The 17,361-nt window shown below is 35.9% G+C and overlaps 2 protein-coding genes across 2 annotated transcripts in view; one reads left to right on the forward strand and one right to left on the reverse strand.

Annotated features, from left to right (window-relative positions):
• Window positions 1–17,361, reverse strand: part of slc49a4 (solute carrier family 49 member 4) — a 51,606-nt gene that overhangs the window by 31,269 nt on the left and 2,976 nt on the right. Inside the window, exon 2 of the mRNA XM_057851754.1 lies at window positions 5,943–6,036. Within this exon, the coding sequence (XP_057707737.1) occupies window positions 5,943–6,036 (94 nt within the window). The remainder of the gene's footprint in view (window positions 1–5,942; window positions 6,037–17,361) is intronic.
• hspbap1 (hspb associated protein 1) overlaps window positions 7,527–17,361 on the forward strand; it is a 28,682-nt gene continuing 18,847 nt past the window's right edge. Inside the window, exon 1 of the mRNA XM_057851756.1 lies at window positions 7,527–7,686. Coding sequence (XP_057707739.1) covers window positions 7,669–7,686 — 18 coding nt within the window. The 5' untranslated portion in view covers window positions 7,527–7,668. The remainder of the gene's footprint in view (window positions 7,687–17,361) is intronic.

Genomic DNA, 17,361 nt, shown 5'->3' on the forward strand with positions numbered 1-17,361 from the left:
TAACTCGATTTTAAAAATTGATCAAGGAATTTTTGCCGCCTCGAGGAATCGTTTAATTTCGCTAGCTCTAAGCATGACGTTTTACCCAGACTACTCTTAATGCGGCACAACGCGCTGACGGCATGTGCGGACAGGAAGAAGACAGTGGCGGCGGATATATTTGATTTCAACCATGCATGAATATAGAGGTAACGACGAGGAAGCCGACGAAAGCGAAGAGAAAGGTAAAAAGAAAAAGCAGAAAATGTCAAAAGTGTGGAAGCATTTCAAGCTGGACACCAACGCACCAGCGCTTGCATACCACTACAGCACATCTTCAATGCTGCAGCTCGAAAGAAGGCACCCGCTTTACTCTGAGAGCGGAGGAGCGATACTCGGGACAAGGTCAAATTAAGTTAACGTAGCGCTAATAAATAAAATTAACGTTACTGTACCTTGCTAACGTAACGCTAGCCCTGCGGAGGGCTAGGTTTCTATTCATTATGACTACTGTCGATGCGTGGCTAACGAGTCTTTTATACAGGCTTTATTTAATCTGTAAAAGCAGCGCTGTAGAGTGATGAGGGTTTAAAATAAAACGTAATAAAGCTAACTGTCAATTTTAGCTCAGTAGTCATTGATGGATAAAACACCAAGTAGCACTGGTGGGTAATGTGCTCCAGTACATACAAATCTTATCAGGACAATTTAGTATAATTTCCTGAGACAGTCAGGAAATTAGAATATTGTGTATTCTAATTTCCTGAGACAGTCCTGTATATATACACAGGACTGTCTCAAAAAATTAGAATATTGTGTATTCTAATTTTCTGAGACAGTCCAGTAGACTAAATTAAAACTTAACTGCATACCTGTCAAGTTGTACGGTTTCGGCGTAATTTGTACAAGTGAGCACTGATTTTTAAATGTGTACGCCGTACGTTTAAAATCTGTACCTTTTTCGTGCATTACGTTTTTTTTCTCCGTTCGGATTTTGTCACCGTTTCGGCAACGAGACAATGTGCGTTACTATGTGTTACGTTGGCTGAATGACGAGAGAAAAGTCAGAGCCACGGAGAGAGAAGAGTGTTTGTTGTGACGCTGTAGCAAAAGCGATGCTAGGCTAGGTGGCTCCAATATTTCCTGACTGTAGCTGACAGCCTACAATATACGCCTAGATATCAAACTACATGCGAAATGACAAACTCGGCGGCGTTGGTAAACAGCAGTAGACTTCTCAGAAAGGCTCTGTTGTAGTGAACCTTCCTAGCTGACCTAAGTAACTTTTTATCTAAAATACTCCTAAATCGGCAAAATCTTGACTTGAATATCTTTAAATGATGAAACAGTTTTAAAACTTTCACATGTCGAAAGTCAACAGAAGGGAACTAATGCAGAAACTTTAACGGTTGATTCACAACATTAAATGACTTCCAACCATAGCAAAGGTTACCATGTTTTTTGTTTTGTTTTTTAAATGAAAAAAATAATGAAAGGTAACACCAGTCACTTTGCCAAGTAACTAATTACTCTTACATTCAGGTAACCGAGTTACTAACTCAATATCTTTTGGGGATAAGTAATTTGTAACTGAAATTAATTGGTTTTTAAAAGTAAGATTAACAACACTGGTCATAAAGATGAAGTCTGCAGTGAAAAGTGACGAAAGCGGAGATTTTATTCTGACAATTTGTTGCCGAACACAATTTGCCAGCAAATATTGCTGATCACTTCTCAGAATTAGCAAAAGAAATGTTCCCTGACTCAAAGATTGCATTGGTAAGTTAATTTTATGAATTGACCTTTTTAATTTATAATTGGACACACAAACAAGCTACCTTCAAGTCAAACTGAATTGCGAGCTGAAGTACCAAGAAGTGCAGCCATCAAAAGACGTAATAGAAATTGCCAAAAGTGCTACATAGAATTATAACAAAAGTTACAGTTAAATTGTAGTAATCATGATGAAGCTGAAGATATTGTTCTTTGATTGCACCAGGTTATATGTTACAATATTACCAATAAATTCATATTTTTTTAAAAAATAGAGTTGTATTTTTGTTTCATATTGTACGGTAAATACGACGTTGTAAGATTAATCACCAATTTGTAAGGGTACGTCACTATACGTCACTATTTGTAAGACTGCCAATGGCCTCGGTTTGACAGGTATGTATTAACTAGAACTTAAATGGAAATTCAATTGAAACACGTGGGGAAAAACAATTCAATTGAAACCCGTGGGAAAAACACCTAACTTTTAAGTGATGTGTGTTATCAAGTGTAATGACGTTTTAAGGTAAGAAAGAAGATTTTATTTTTTTTTAATAAGATCTCAAGTTTTTTGAGTGAAAGCAGTGAATTTGTTGTTGTTTTTTCTAGTCACATCTGAGATGCAGTTGTTGGCTGTTTTCAACAATGTACTGTACATCTAAAATAAAGACATTGATTGTCCAAAAATGGTTAAATACAAGGTGAAATGTTTTGTCATGTATATTTATAATCGCTCTTTACCTAAAAAAGAAAAAAATGTATCCGATTACTCGATTAACCAATGGAATTTTCAGTAGAATACTGAAACACTAAATTATTCGACAGCTGCAGCCTTAGTTGCTACTAAATATTCAAAACAACAAACATGTCGGCACATCGGCTTTACTGTTTTTATGATATTTTTAATTCAAAGATATTTTACGTTCACGTTTTTGTTCCTTTTAAAGCAAAAAAAAAAAAAAAATCGCATGGATGCCATTGCCTCGAGTGCGCGGGTATGTTGTCTTCTGGGCTGATGAGGTTGTTATCAAAGAAGTGCATCATCAGCTGTTGTCTTGTAAAACTGCACTGCCCCCTAAGGCCTAGCATGGAAACCACATCGTTTTCATGCAGAATTGTGACATAGTTTGAATATTTTTATTTCATGAATCGTGAGAGAATTTTATTCATGCTTAAAACACAACCATTATACATTATATTTTGTATGCTTTTGTTATGCTTGCATGAGAACGTTGTAGCACAGAGTATCATTGTTAATCTGAGTGTGCCTTCCCATGGCCTTGACAATTGTAGACTGTATCACAATATGCCCAAATATGGACTGTTATGTTCCTATATTTTTCAATATGCCCTGAATGAATACAAGGGAGGACTGTGGTTTCTTATCATCGTTCTAGCCGGGACCGGTGTTCAAGGTCTCAGCTCAAAGATGTTTTTGTATGGAAAAATACTCAGGTTTGTGAGATGATGAGTTTCGTTTCTTAGTAAGTTTCGTTTCACGGCGGTCTTCAGCAGCGCCTTTTCAACAGTATAAATGTCCAGCCTCTATTGTACTTCTTCGTACTTTCTGGGTGATCACAGCTCCGGGCCGGGTCACATCATTTTGAACCCGAGAGCTCTTGTTCATTAAAGCCTTTGAAGCAAAGCAATCCATGGTTGGGGTCATATTCATTTCTCTAATCAAGCTATCGAGGTAACACTTGTCTTGTGAGTTCAAATTTGAGCTTCCCTGACTTGATTGCGGACTTATTGTGAAGGTATTGTTTTATTTCTTTTTTTTTTTTTTTTTTTTTTAATAAAAAGTGCAGGGGTTGTTTTTCATTCATTCTTTCATGTATTTAGATTTTAAAAATCAAGAAAAAGAATAAACAATCTCTTTATTTATTTTGAAAAATTGGAGGGAAAAAAACAGCACTTATTCTCTATGATTTGCTCATATGATTCACAAATGATGTGGTGGGCCAGATCCGGCCCCCGGGCCTCCAGTTTGACACCTATATCTAATGCGTCTTCATACAGGCATTTTGTTTTTATAAGTGGCAACACACAGGATTTTAAGGCAAAATAATGCTCTTTGCTCCTTAATATATCCTTTTCTGCCAAATAGTGTTGCTGTGGCAAAAGGCAGAACCCTTAGGCAAACAACACCTTTTGTCTGACTAAATAGTATTTCAGTAGCAAAAAAAATCCCAACTCCATAGCCTATAAGTGTTTTTTATACACCATTTACAAAGTAAAAGATGTTTCCTAACCCTAAGGCTATTTTTCTGAATAATGTTTTTGTGCCAATACATACCATTTTTACCATTTTTGAACGCAAATAGTATTTTATGAAATTTTAAAAAAATACAACCGAACACACCCCCGTCACAAAAGAAAACACATTTTCCAGTTTTTGCTTCTGACAAAGTATTGTTTCAGTGGAAATACAAATACAACGTTGAACAATTAACTCAGCACTTTCCTGAACAAATTGTGTTTCAAAGAGTATTGTCAAGGCAAAACAACATTTTCATAGAGTAATGCAGCCTTGTGTGAGCATATAAATGTTTTAATACATGTGTTGAGTATAGTCTGGCCTTGACGGAGTGGCTGATGCATTAGTTTTGATTTATGGGAGGTCAAACAGATACGCCGGTGTACCTAATGTTAAAAGCCGTGGTTGCAATCAAATTATGAAATCATGTAGACAGGCTTGCTGCATATATGCATGCATTCCGTTCAAGTCCACCAAACAAAAAGCTTTCACGTGAAAGCTTGTCACAGTGGCAGCAACAAATGTTCACGGTGGCTTTTTGTCTCTGTTAGAGTGACACCTACTGGGGAATATTGTACATGTACTTTACCGAGTCATCCAAATTAACGTTTTCATTGCTTTTCCAAGCCTTTTTGCAAACAAATACATGGTCTTAATGGTAAAACACTGTATTTCTGAGGGAAACTGCTTTGCTTTCCTCATCAAATATTATTTATATTTTTATCAAAACATTTAGTGTTTTGGATGACAAATCATAGCATTTATGTGCATAGGAACTATTGCCATAGGCACATATTCCGTTTTTGATAACAAAATTTAGTGTGGAGGAAGTCTACCAAAATGCATGCATCTTCTTTTGCTTATCCAAAAATGAAATAAGATGAAAATGTATTGGAAACAATATTTCTAAATTTCAAATATCAAAATGCAACTTTTTGTGGTCCGCTGTCACTTTTTTGGATAGTACAAATTTGCTTGCCAAAATTTTTGAATCAGTTGATTAGTTAATTGAGACTAAAATGATTAGTTATGAAATACATAATGAATATTTAAAGCAACACCAGGTAACTTTTCAAGCTTTATAAAATATTTTCATACATTTGTGAATATGTTGACTGACAACTAGTTTAATGACACCTCTTTTAAATCTTGAGGGGGTCTGTATCGCTTTCACCGGCACTAAATAACTTTGAGGAGGGTGGCAGGAACAAAAAAACTACAAATGTGCTGACTACTTTGCAGCATATGTCACCCCCCAAAAACTACAACATTAGAAAGCATGTAATGCAAAACCAAATAAATGGAAAATACAAACATTTTACAGCATTGTGAAACAAAAAACCTGAAAATATTGTACTTTTGTGGTATAATATACAATTTTGGTGTCTGATTTTCATTAAAACAGTACCAACATATCTGCTTAAAGTTTAAAATTTAATAAAGGAAACATACAAATGGTAAAAAAAATATTTCTTAAGAGAAAAATTAAAACCATTAGATAGAAAAAAACAAAAATACTAGGGGATATAATTAAAAAAATGAATAAATACAAAGACTAACAACAATACACAGGAAGTATGGTAACAATATTGCACTTGTGCTCTTTTTTCCATTGTGGAGTGCCACAAACTCATCAATTCTGTGCCAGCACTTGAGCAACCTGATCAGACTCATTCATTAAAACCTGCAACCTGCTTACAATTAGCGCACAAATGAACCGAGTCAGCATTTTAGCCTGTTATCGGGCAATCAGTTCAAGCTATCTTGTCCTCGCATCAAGCTATCGCGCTGAGGTCAATCCCATCATGCACTGGGACGTCTGAGGGCAGATCCATAACTGCTCTGACCTTGGGCCGACAAGCGCAGCCGACTGGTCGGTACAGAATAATAAAATGAAAGACGAGGAATGAGGGAAAACGAGTGGTTGTCTTACCAGCGTCGGAGAGCCGGGTCTGAGAGGGGGACGCTCCTTATCACGGACCCCAGGAGCATGAGGAAAGCCGACAGCAGGAGCGACGGCCGGAGACCTGCGTGACAACACAAGAACATCATAGTCAACAACTATTTAGAGATATTAGCTACGATTCCAAAGAAAAATAAAACAAAATTAATAATAAATGTAAAATATTTTATAAAAAATATAAAATAGATATAAAATACTACAAATAAAATAAATAAATAAAAACGTTCATCAAAGTTCATTCAAGGCCATTTTTCGCAAAAGCTCTCGTAAACTTTCATGAAGTCTCATCCCACAGATTATAACATGTGAGTCATATTAGAGCTGTAGCTATCGATTACTTAGGTAATCAATTAATCTATCAGTTAGTTCGAATGATCGAGTAATCGGATTAGGAACATTCTTCTGATTTACAGAATACATTTTTGGAGATGTAAAACAAAGGCTTGCTAAGGTTGCTCTTCCAAAAGAGCATGAAATGCAAATACAAAATAAAATTCCCAATTGTTTTTTCAAATTGCACTTTCATTTCACAAGAGCAATAAATGCATTTAAAAATACTTTAACATACCTGAGCTTAGTATGGAGATAGAATAGTGCCAAAAGAAGTGAGGTTGTAAAATGAAAATTCTTCCTGTAAAATGACCATTTTTAACTAAAAAACACTTGTATTACCGACTTTTTCCTTTTGTAATAAACATGAAAAAAACACAATGTAAAAAATACATTATACAAGTGTTTTTTTTTCCAATTACAAGTGATTTTTTTTGTTCTACGGGTGTTTTTTCTTAGCTACAGGTTAAAAAGTTTTGTCTCACCCTTGTCGCGTTTTATGAGACAAAAAAAATACTCGTAACCTAGTTTTAAAATAAAAACATACCTGTAAAATGACTCATCTTAACTAAAAAACACTTGTATTTTAACTAAAAAAACACTTGTATTTCCAAATTTTTTCGTTGTGAAATAAACATGAAAAAACAATATTATAAAATTTCTTCAAGTGTTTTTTTTCCTCATTTACAAGTGATTTTTTTTGTTCTACGGGTGTTTTTTCTTAGCTACAGGTTAAAAAGTTTTGTCTCACCCTTGTCGCGTTTTATGAGACAAAAAAAATACTTGTAACCTAGTTTTAAAATAAAAACATACCTGTAAAATGACTCATCTTAACTAAAAAACACTTGTATTTTAACTAAAAAAACACTTGTATTTCCAAATTTTTCGTTGTGAAATAAACATGAAAAAACAATATTAAAAAATTTCTTCAAGTGTTTTTTTCCCCCATTTACAAGTGATTTTTTTATTTTTCTACAGGTGTTTTTTTCTTTGCTACAGGTGAAAAAGTTTCGTCTCACCCCTTGTGGCGTTTTCTGAGACAAAAGTCACTTGTAACCAAAGATGAAAAAATCTACTTGTACATCGAAATAATATGTTGTAAAACACAAAAATATCATTCCAAGTCGTGGTCAAAAGAAGACGTTAGTTAAGAAAGAACACAATCTAGTGAATAGTTCTTCGGGTGTTTTATCTTTAATAATCTACAAGTGTTTTCTGAGCATGTACAACTAAATTTCGGCCCAAGCATGTGATGTGAGGCAAAATTCAGACCAATCGGAACGGCGATTGTTCAGGAGGAGGGCGGGACACACCATTGCCGACCTGCTCCTTCTTGCTTTATTCATCACGGCAGAGTACGACAGAAATGGCAGAGCACGCTCAGGTAAGAAGTTCCGTGGAATTAATGTTTTCTCATGAATGTCATTCAGTTAAAGATTTATCAAGCGTATATAATCATAATTCGTGTCAACAGCAAGTGAATTTCGCCTTCCTAAGAAAGGCACGAAAATCGACGACGAGCCAATTATACGCTTGATAAATCTTTTTGTCTCAGAAAACGCCACAAGGGGTGAGACGAAACTTTTTCACCTGTAGCAAAGAAAAAAACACCTGTAGAAAAATAAAAAAAATCACTTGTAAATGGGGGAAAAAAACACTTGAAGAAATTTTTTAATATTGTTTTTTCATGTTTATTTCACAACGAAAAATTTGGAAATACAAGTGTTTTTTTAGTTAAAATACAAGTGTTTTTTAGTTAAGATGAGTCATTTTACAGGTATGTTTTTATTTTAAAACTAGGTTACAAGTATTTTTTTTGTCTCATAAAACGCGACAAGGGTGAGACAAAACTTTTTAACCTGTAGCTAAGAAAAAACACCCGTAGAACAAAAAAAATCACTTGTAAATGAGGAAAAAAAACACTTGAAGAAATTTTATAATATTGTTTTTTCATGTTTATTTCACAACGAAAAAATTTGGAAATACAAGTGTTTTTTTAGTTAAAATACAAGTGTTTTTTAGTTAAGATGAGTCATTTTACAGGTATGTTTTTATTTTAAAACTAGGTTACGAGTATTTTTTTTGTCTCATAAAACGCGACAAGGGTGAGACAAAACTTTTTAACCTGTAGCTAAGAAAAAACACCCGTAGAACAAAAAAAATCACTTGTAATTGGAAAAAAAACACTTGTATAATGTATTTTTTACATTGTGTTTTTTTCATGTTTATTACAAAAGGAAAAAGTCGGTAATACAAGTGTTTTTTAGTTAAAAATGGTCATTTTACAGGAAGAATTTTCATTTTACAACCTCACTTCTTTTGGCACTATTCTATCTCCATACTTAGCCTCAAACGGTGTAATTAATAAATGAGGATCGAAGTACAACAATTGCCTAACTTGCATAGCAAAAGTCCGCTTGCTTAAATGCTATAAAATGCTAACTTTTTTTTACAATGCTCTTAAATCGTTCAAATACATATTCCCACAAAAAATTGCTAAATATACAGTGTATCACAAAAGTGAGTACACCCCTCGCATTTTTGCAGGTATTTAAGAATATCTTTTCATGGGACAGCACTGACAAAATGACACAATGAAAAGTAGTCTGTGTGCAGCTTATATACAGTGCCTTGCAAAAGTATTCGGCCCCCTTGAATCTTGCAACCTTTCGCCACATTTCAGGCTTCAAACATGAAGATATGAAATTTAATTTTTTTGTCAAGAATCAACAACAAGTGGGACACAATCGTGAAGTGGAACAACATTTATTGGATAATTTAAACTTTTTTAACAAATAAAAAACTGAAAAGTGGGGCGTGCAATATTATTCGGCCCCTTTACTTTCAGTGCAGCAAACTCACTCCAGAAGTTCAGTGAGGATCTCTGAATGATCCAATGTTGTCCTAAATGACCGATGATGATAAATAGAATCCAAATGTGTGTAATCAAGTCTCCGTATAAATGCACCTGCTCTGTGATAGTCTCAGGGTTCTGTTTAAAGTGCAGAGAGCATTATGAAAACCAAGGAACACACCAGGCAGGTCCGAGATACTGTTGTGGAGAAGTTTAAAGCCGGATTTGGATACAAAAAGATTTCCCAAGCTTTAAACATCTCAAGGAGCACTGTGCAAGCCATCATATTGAAATGGAAGGAGCATCAGACCACTGCAAATCTACCAAGACCCGGCCGTCCTTCCAAACTTTCTTCTCAAACAAGGAGAAAACTGATCAGAGATGCAGCCAAGAGGCCCATGATCACTCTGGATGAACTGCAGAGATCTACAGCTGAGGTGGGAGAGTCTGTCCATAGGACAACAATCAGTCGTACACTGCACAAATCTGGCCTTTATGGAAGAGTGGCAAGAAGAAAGCCATTTCTCAAAGATATCCATAAAAAGTCTCGTTTAAAGTTTGCCACAAGCCACCTGGGAGACACACCAAACATGTGGAAGAAGGTGCTCTGGTCAGATAAAACCAAAATTGAACTTTTTGGCCACAATGCAAAACGATATGTTTGGCGTAAAAGCAACACAGCTCATCACCCTGAACACACCATCCCCACTGTCAAACATGGTGGTGGCAGGATCATGGTTTGGGCCTGATTTTCTTCAGCAGGGACAGGGAAGATGGTTAAAATTGACGGGAAGATGGATGCAGCCAAATACAGGAACATTCTGGAAGAAAACCTGTTGGTATCTGCACAAGACCTGAGACTGGGACGGAGATTTATCTTCCAACAGGACAATGATCCAAAACATAAAGCCAAATCTACAATTGAATGGTTAAAAAATAAACGTATCCAGGTGTTAGAATGGCCAAGTCAAAGTCCAGACCTGAATCCAATCGAGAATCTGTGGAAAGAGCTGAAGACTGCTGTTCACAAACACTCTCCATCCAACCTCACTGAGCTCGAGCTGTTTTGCAAGGAAGAATGGGCAAGAATGTCAGTCTCTCGATGTGCAAAACTGATAGAAACATACCCCAAGCGACTTGCAGCTGTAATTGGAGCAAAAGGTGGAGCTACAAAGTATTAACGCAAGGGGGCCGAATAATATTGCACGCCCCACTTTTCAGTTTTTTATTTGTTAAAAAAGTTTAAATTATCCAATAAATTTTGTTCCACTTCACGATTGTGTCCCACTTGTTGTTGATTCTTGACCAAAAATTAAAATTTTATATATTTATGTTTGAAGCCTGAAATGTGGCGAAAGGTTGCAAGGTTCAAGGGGGCCGAATACTTTTGCTAGGCACTGTATTAATTTATTTTCCACTCAAAATAACTCAAAATATAGCCATTAATATCCAAACCCCTGGCAACAAAAGTGAGTACACCCCTTAGAAGCTACATACATCCCTAAATGTCCATATTGAGTACTGTTTGCCATTTTCCCTCCAAAAGGTCATGTGACTCGTTACAGGAGTGCTGTCAGCATTCCAGCAGAGATTGAGGAGGAGGGGGGGTCGGCCTGTTAGTGCTCAGACCATACGCCACATTGTATATCAAATTGGTTTGCATGGCTGTCACCCCAGGAGGAAGCCTCTTCTGAAGACGGTACACAAGAAAGCCCGCCCGTCTCATTAGACCATAGAACATGGTTCCAGTAATCCATGTCCTTTGTTGACATGTCTTCAGCAAAGTGTTTGCGGGCTTTTTTGTGTACAGTCTTCAGAAGAGGCTTCCTCCTGCGGTGACAGCCATGCTTCTAAGGGGTGTACTCACTTTTGTTGCCAGGGTTTAGATATTAATGGCTCTATTTTGAGTTATTTTGAGGGGAAAATAGATTAACTCTTATATATAGAGCTGGGAATCTTTGGGCACCTAACGATTCGATTACAATTACGATTCAGAGGCTCCGATTCGATTATAAAACGATTATTGATGCACCCCCCTCCTTTTTTTTTTCTTTTCTTTTTTTTTTATTTTTTTTTTTTAAATGTTTTGTACATTAGTTCCAAAATTGTTACTCTCAGGCTAAACCAAACTACTATTTCAGTATCAAGTTAACATATAGCAGTAAACAAATACACAAAAATAACAGTAAATAAAAAACTCCAGTCCCCATTCTGTATCAGCAGCTTTAAACTACATTCAATTAATTTAATGTTGTGAATCAACTGTTAAAGTTGTTAAAATTGCTCCCGTTATTCCATAATTTCCCTTTTGTCTACTTTCGACATGTGAAAGTTTTAAAACTATTTTAAAGATAGATTCAAGTCAATATTTTACCGATTTGGGAGTATTTTAGATAAAAAGTTAATTAGGTTCGCTTGGAAGGTTCGCTACAACAGCCTTGCAGGGAAGTGTACTGCTTTAAGATGGCGGCCGTTTATAACGCCCACATCTAGCTTTTTGTAGATGTGCTGCTAACACTACCAAATCTATAATGCATCTAGTCCTATATAAATGATATCTACATATATCTAACATTATGCGGATGTACTTTCGTAGCAGCTTTTCGGCAGCAGTCAGGTATGTTGTTGTGTTTTTTTATCTCGTGGCATGAGTTGAGCTAGAGCCGTGAGTTGAGCATTGGCATTACCCGAGGGGCCGGGTAATGAGAAGCATGATGTTTAGCTACTCTCGCTCCGTTCTTCATTGTGCCGAAGACCGCGCGGCGCGCTGAGTGTGTTGTACTTTCGCTTTACTTGGCATATTTCAATAATCGGAATTTGGATGTTTGTGAATCGTTCTCGAATCTTCCACGACCGAATCGCGAATAATCTAAGAATCGGAAATTTTGCACACCTCTACTAATATATAAGATGCACACAGACTACTTTTCATTGTGTCAAAGTGTCATTTTGTCAGTGTTGTCCCATGAAAAGATATACTTAAATATCTGCAGAAATGCGAGGTGTGTACTCACTTTTTTTGATACACTGTACCTCTAAACTAAATTACGAATGCCTAAACAATCATATTCGCTCAAACAAAAACATACAACCGAATGTTGGTCTTAACAGTGAGCTGATAGCTGGATCCAGCCATGTTATATGAGTCATGTAATATTCACTGTTGCCACTAGAGGGCAGTGTAACGACACAAATCAATAAAAAACAATGCAAACACTTTCAAAACAAACCATTACAAGTTACAACGCCACTCTAATTCAACGAATTCCCGAAGCAGCAAAATTTGATTTGAAGCTTATTTTTAATCGAATTACTTGAGTTAAATAAATGTTGCAGCACTAATTTATATATGGCCCAAACTAGTCAACGCAAAATGACTACCGGTAATCAACTATAAAAATAATCATTTGTGACAGTCATTGACGAGAAAGACCAGCATTCACTTACGACACACAGTATGTGTCACTTAGTAGTAGTAACTAATGAGTAAGCACATTCATCACATGCGTATACACGTGCCCATATGTGACTTTGGTTGGGGAATCATGAATGCTAAGCACTTGGTCCGTGGTCACTGTCCGGTCAGCAACATCTGCTAAACATGTGAGGAATGCCCAACTTCCTCTTCCAGTATTTATTCTCGATCAGGCGCAGAAGTGATCTTTATGACTGCCATTTAGGGAAACTCTCTAAACTTCTCTTTATTAGTATGACAAAAGGAAAATTGGTTCTAAAAATCGGATTTTCATTTGATAGAAATGTCTACCACGAGTTGACCCAGAAAATGACTCAAGAAGCCACGTGGTAAAACACAGAGGATGTCTTCCGTTTTCATTTCAACTACAAAACATAGGTGATGTTGTATCGAAAAACATTATTCAATGTTTCTACAAGTATCAGCAAATCTCATTTAATGCTTTTTAGTGCCACTGTTAATGCCATTTTAAACAAATTCAATGCCCATTCCCAACTGCAGATAGTGTCACACACACAAATTGTAAGTAGAGTTGTCCGAGAGTGACTTTTTAACCGATAACTGATATCCCACTATTGTCCAACTCCAAAAATCCGATACCAAGATCAGACCGGTACCGATATATGTGGCAGTGGACTAAACATTATATGGCTAATTGCATTGTGAAGTCCCACTGGATACTTCAATCATGATAAATGTAACAACTTCAAGTTTCCAATAAACATTCTGAGGAAAAATAAGGGAACAACTTCAACTGAAGTTATGGAAAAAGCACCTATATTGCACCACTATACTTACTGTTGAAATTAAAATAATGTAAACTTCAGTTTTTTGGATCAACTGCAAGTGCAAAGTGCCAAAAAGGCACTGCCTTATCACACATGGCTCACACAGTGCTTCTGGCTCAAAATAACAACAAAGTCACACAGCCTCAGTACAGTGAATAAGGTATGTAATGAGTTTATACTTCCTTATTTTTTTTATAATTTGTTGTTTATTTAATTTTTCCACCATGAATGCAAATGGTCTGCTTACAAAACAAATCCCAAGCATCTTAGTTTGGAGACATCTAATGGTCGTTAAGCTTAACTGCTGTGCTAAGCTGTGACACGCCCTTGTACAAAGACCGAAGGCTTCTACATTCACTTTGAAGGCACCATGCATATTGGCCCAAAACCGATGTCGGTCTTATCCAATATTATTTAAAAATAATTTTATCGGCCAATATTTTGGGCTACCCGATAATATCGGACAACGCTAATAAATTATGTAAAAAAGGTTTCTTTAACCGTCAAGTTTACACAATTTTTAATGTATCGAATATTAAGTTTAATGCTTTTTAATGATTTTTAAGGCCTGAATTTTTAAAAATCCATTTAATCTCTTTAAAGACCCGCATAAACCCTGTTATTAGTTTTGGTTATCGTGTTTTTAATTTAGATGCCTGGCCATAAAGCACAAAACTCAGTCGCAAGGTCAGAGCTGCCCAAGGGCAGTCATAGGTGTCCCTATTTGTTTTGTTGGCCTGTTGAACTGGAATAACTCAAAAAGACCCTCGAGACCTGAGTGCTGCAAGGGGCACTTAATAGCATTCCGACAGAACACTCAAATATTGGAGGTCAGCGAAGGACTGGAGGAATCAAGTACAGGTTCCTCATACCAATATTTGAATTGGTTTAATATTTAACCAAGATTTCAGAATGTAAACACTGTTTGAAATGCGATGTATGTTCAATATTGTTACTTTTCTAAACATAATTGTGCATTTTGTCCAATATATTCTGGGGGTGGGAACCTCTAGGTACCTCACAATACGATACAATTTGCGATACAAAGCTCACAATAACAATACCACAATTATTGATTCATTGGTCAGGAAATCATTACGATATTCTAAGATGTAACTAATAAACCAAAAATCAAGATATTTTCATCCTTCTGCTCTGACTTGGAATGAGTTTATTATTAGTAGTACGAAAGTTCATTCGCTGCCACACTCCCTGTTGAAATGGATTGGACGTCTATGGCCGTCAGTGGCAGCCAATGCCAGGCAATGACTTAATTTGGGACTAGGCATGTGCCGGTATGATATTCTGACAGTATGAGAACCTTAAGCCAAAGTATCACGGTTTCACGGTATCATTGTATTGCAATTACAGCTCTAAAATGTGTTACTCTGAGATATCTGGGTTTTAAAAAAAACTGGGAAAAAAAAAAAAAATTAAACTTTTTTTCCATTAAACATGATTATTATTTTTAAAAACATATTAGCAAATTGGAACATATGTTGTATAATGTTAAATAAAAAATAAAATTAAAATAAATGCAGCTCTTTAGGTGAGCCCAACCCACAGCTCAACATTATTACCATCAGAACAAAAAATATTTTCCATAAAAATTAAGTGTGCATGACTCGTATCATGTTTACATTATACACAAACACCCTCTTTCTCAACACAGACAGTTGCCAGAGAGAAAAAAAACACCATGTTTTACCACCACTAAACACGCTGGAGTTAACTCTCATATCTGGTGGGAAACATTCATGACAGTGTTTACTAACATTTAATTTTGTATAAATGCGAAATTTTATTGGGGGTTTTGCCTCCTCGGCAGCCACCCTCTGCAAACATGTTTTACATGTCGGTTGCCCATCCTCCTCTAAGCCGCGGCCGTCTGTAACTTTTCTGTAGCCGAAGTATTCCCGTACCAGCAATTTCGTTTTCTTCGATGGGGGAAAAAAGTTTAGGAGTTTTACTTACTCCAGCCATCGTGTAGCACAGCTGACTCACTGACACTAAGCAACAACCGGTGGGAGAGGGTTGAGCCTTAAGCGTAATTTATGCTTCTGCGTTGCGGTGCCGACGTTGCAATGGCGTAGACCCTACGTCGTCAATGAGCATGAAGTTCTGCACAAGGGAACGCGTTGCTCCGTAATTCACCACTAAGCCACTAGAGGGGTGTGTGGGTGTGTTTGTACGGTTTTGGGGGGCTATTGTCGAATTCCTTTAGTTTTCTTCCATTAGACAACAATGGCAACAGAGATGGAACGCTAAAATGTGGAACTTCAGCTCATTTTTATTGATCAGGAAGTGAACCTATAAATGCCCACAAGACTGGCTCTGAATGCTCTGGTTTCACTGTCATTGACGGCGGTAGACGTCCAATCTAGTCAAAGTGAATTGGATGTCAGGGACGTCAATGGCAGCCAGTGAGCTAACGTAGACACTATTTTAATGGAAGATTTTGGTAGCAACCTGTTGGTTGCTTTTGTTTTTTTAAACAGTGACATATTTTTAAAACAATATATCACTTCTTGGTGGGAGCGTATCGATAACCCATTGGGCTGCAAAGTATCGTGATATAACACCTCTAAGATATACTATTATTGTCACACCCCTAATTTGTTCATATTTCTCTTTTTATTGTAACATCCCTATTTATTTAAATTTTTATTTTTAAAACTTTTTTGATGCAATAGTTCTATAATCATCCCACTATTTGTTTCAGAGAATACTGCGTATATACAGTATATATTTTTTTCTCTGAATTTTACATTACTTTCGACTAGCTTAGTACATCGTCACTATTTGTCTGGTATCTTGGTATTATTGTCTTGTATATTGAAAAATATTTGTTCATTTTTCATTGAATATCTGTGTTCACTTTTTTTCATGTCATTGAATATCTGTTTTCACTTTTTTTCATTTATTTTTATCTCTACCAGTTGATAAAACCTACGGAAGGCAGCGTTTATGCATTCAGTCTGTCTGTCTGTCTGCATGTTTGTGTTCAAGATAACTCAAGAACAATGAAATTAATTGATATCAAATCAAAAGGGTGTATGTTTGCAAAATGAAACTGAAGAGGTGATTGAATTTGGGGGCAGTGGGTTCAGAGGTCAAAGACATCAGAAATTGAAGTTCATCATAACTTGATAAAAGATTAGCTTATTTAACTCAGATTTGTAGTGTAGGTGACATGGTGAGAAGAGAGTGATGATATTTTGCGGCAGGTAAAGGTAAAATAGGTCATAAACACAAGATAGTTGGACGGCATAATGGCAAAAGCCATGAGGTACTCCAACTTGAAATCCCGCTTTTGAATCAAACCTGATTTGTAAAATTTTTACTGAATTTGCAATTATTTTTTTTAAGAGAACTGAAAAATGACAAACAAATCTCAACCAAATATGGCGACGCTTTGAATTTGGCAGCTTCTGCGGAAGTCTGCTCTCTCACATTATCTTCAAATAATGTCAGCCTGTGATTTTTTTTTTGTCCTTTACTAGTAGCAATTTGGAACATTTTTCACCCAATAGTTTTTGTTCTTTAATAAAACGTGTGTAGTATACCAAACAAACTTTTCCATTTTTGTATTTTCTAAAAGTATGCTTTTAGTTTGTTCTGAAAAATTATTAAATCATTTTCAAACATTTGATTTCTATATTTTGGGATTTATTAGTCTTATTTTTCTGAACACTTTTTGATACATGCTCTTTTTTATACTGACAAATATTTGTGTATTTTTCCAACACATTTTTTTGTATTCCTATGATATTTTTGTCTCATTTATTTTCTTAAGTACTATTATAATTCTTATTGAATGTGATTTTTGTTTTACAACTGTACTTTGGTGTCACTCCTCGCCATGTCATTCTTATAAAAAAGAACGTTATATCACAGCAAGAGTGAATGCAAGTGTGAATGTGTGTCACAGCGAGGACAATT

Source organism: Corythoichthys intestinalis, chromosome 12, assembly GCF_030265065.1.
Source record: "Corythoichthys intestinalis isolate RoL2023-P3 chromosome 12, ASM3026506v1, whole genome shotgun sequence".
Lineage (NCBI taxonomy): Eukaryota > Metazoa > Chordata > Actinopteri > Syngnathiformes > Syngnathidae > Corythoichthys > Corythoichthys intestinalis.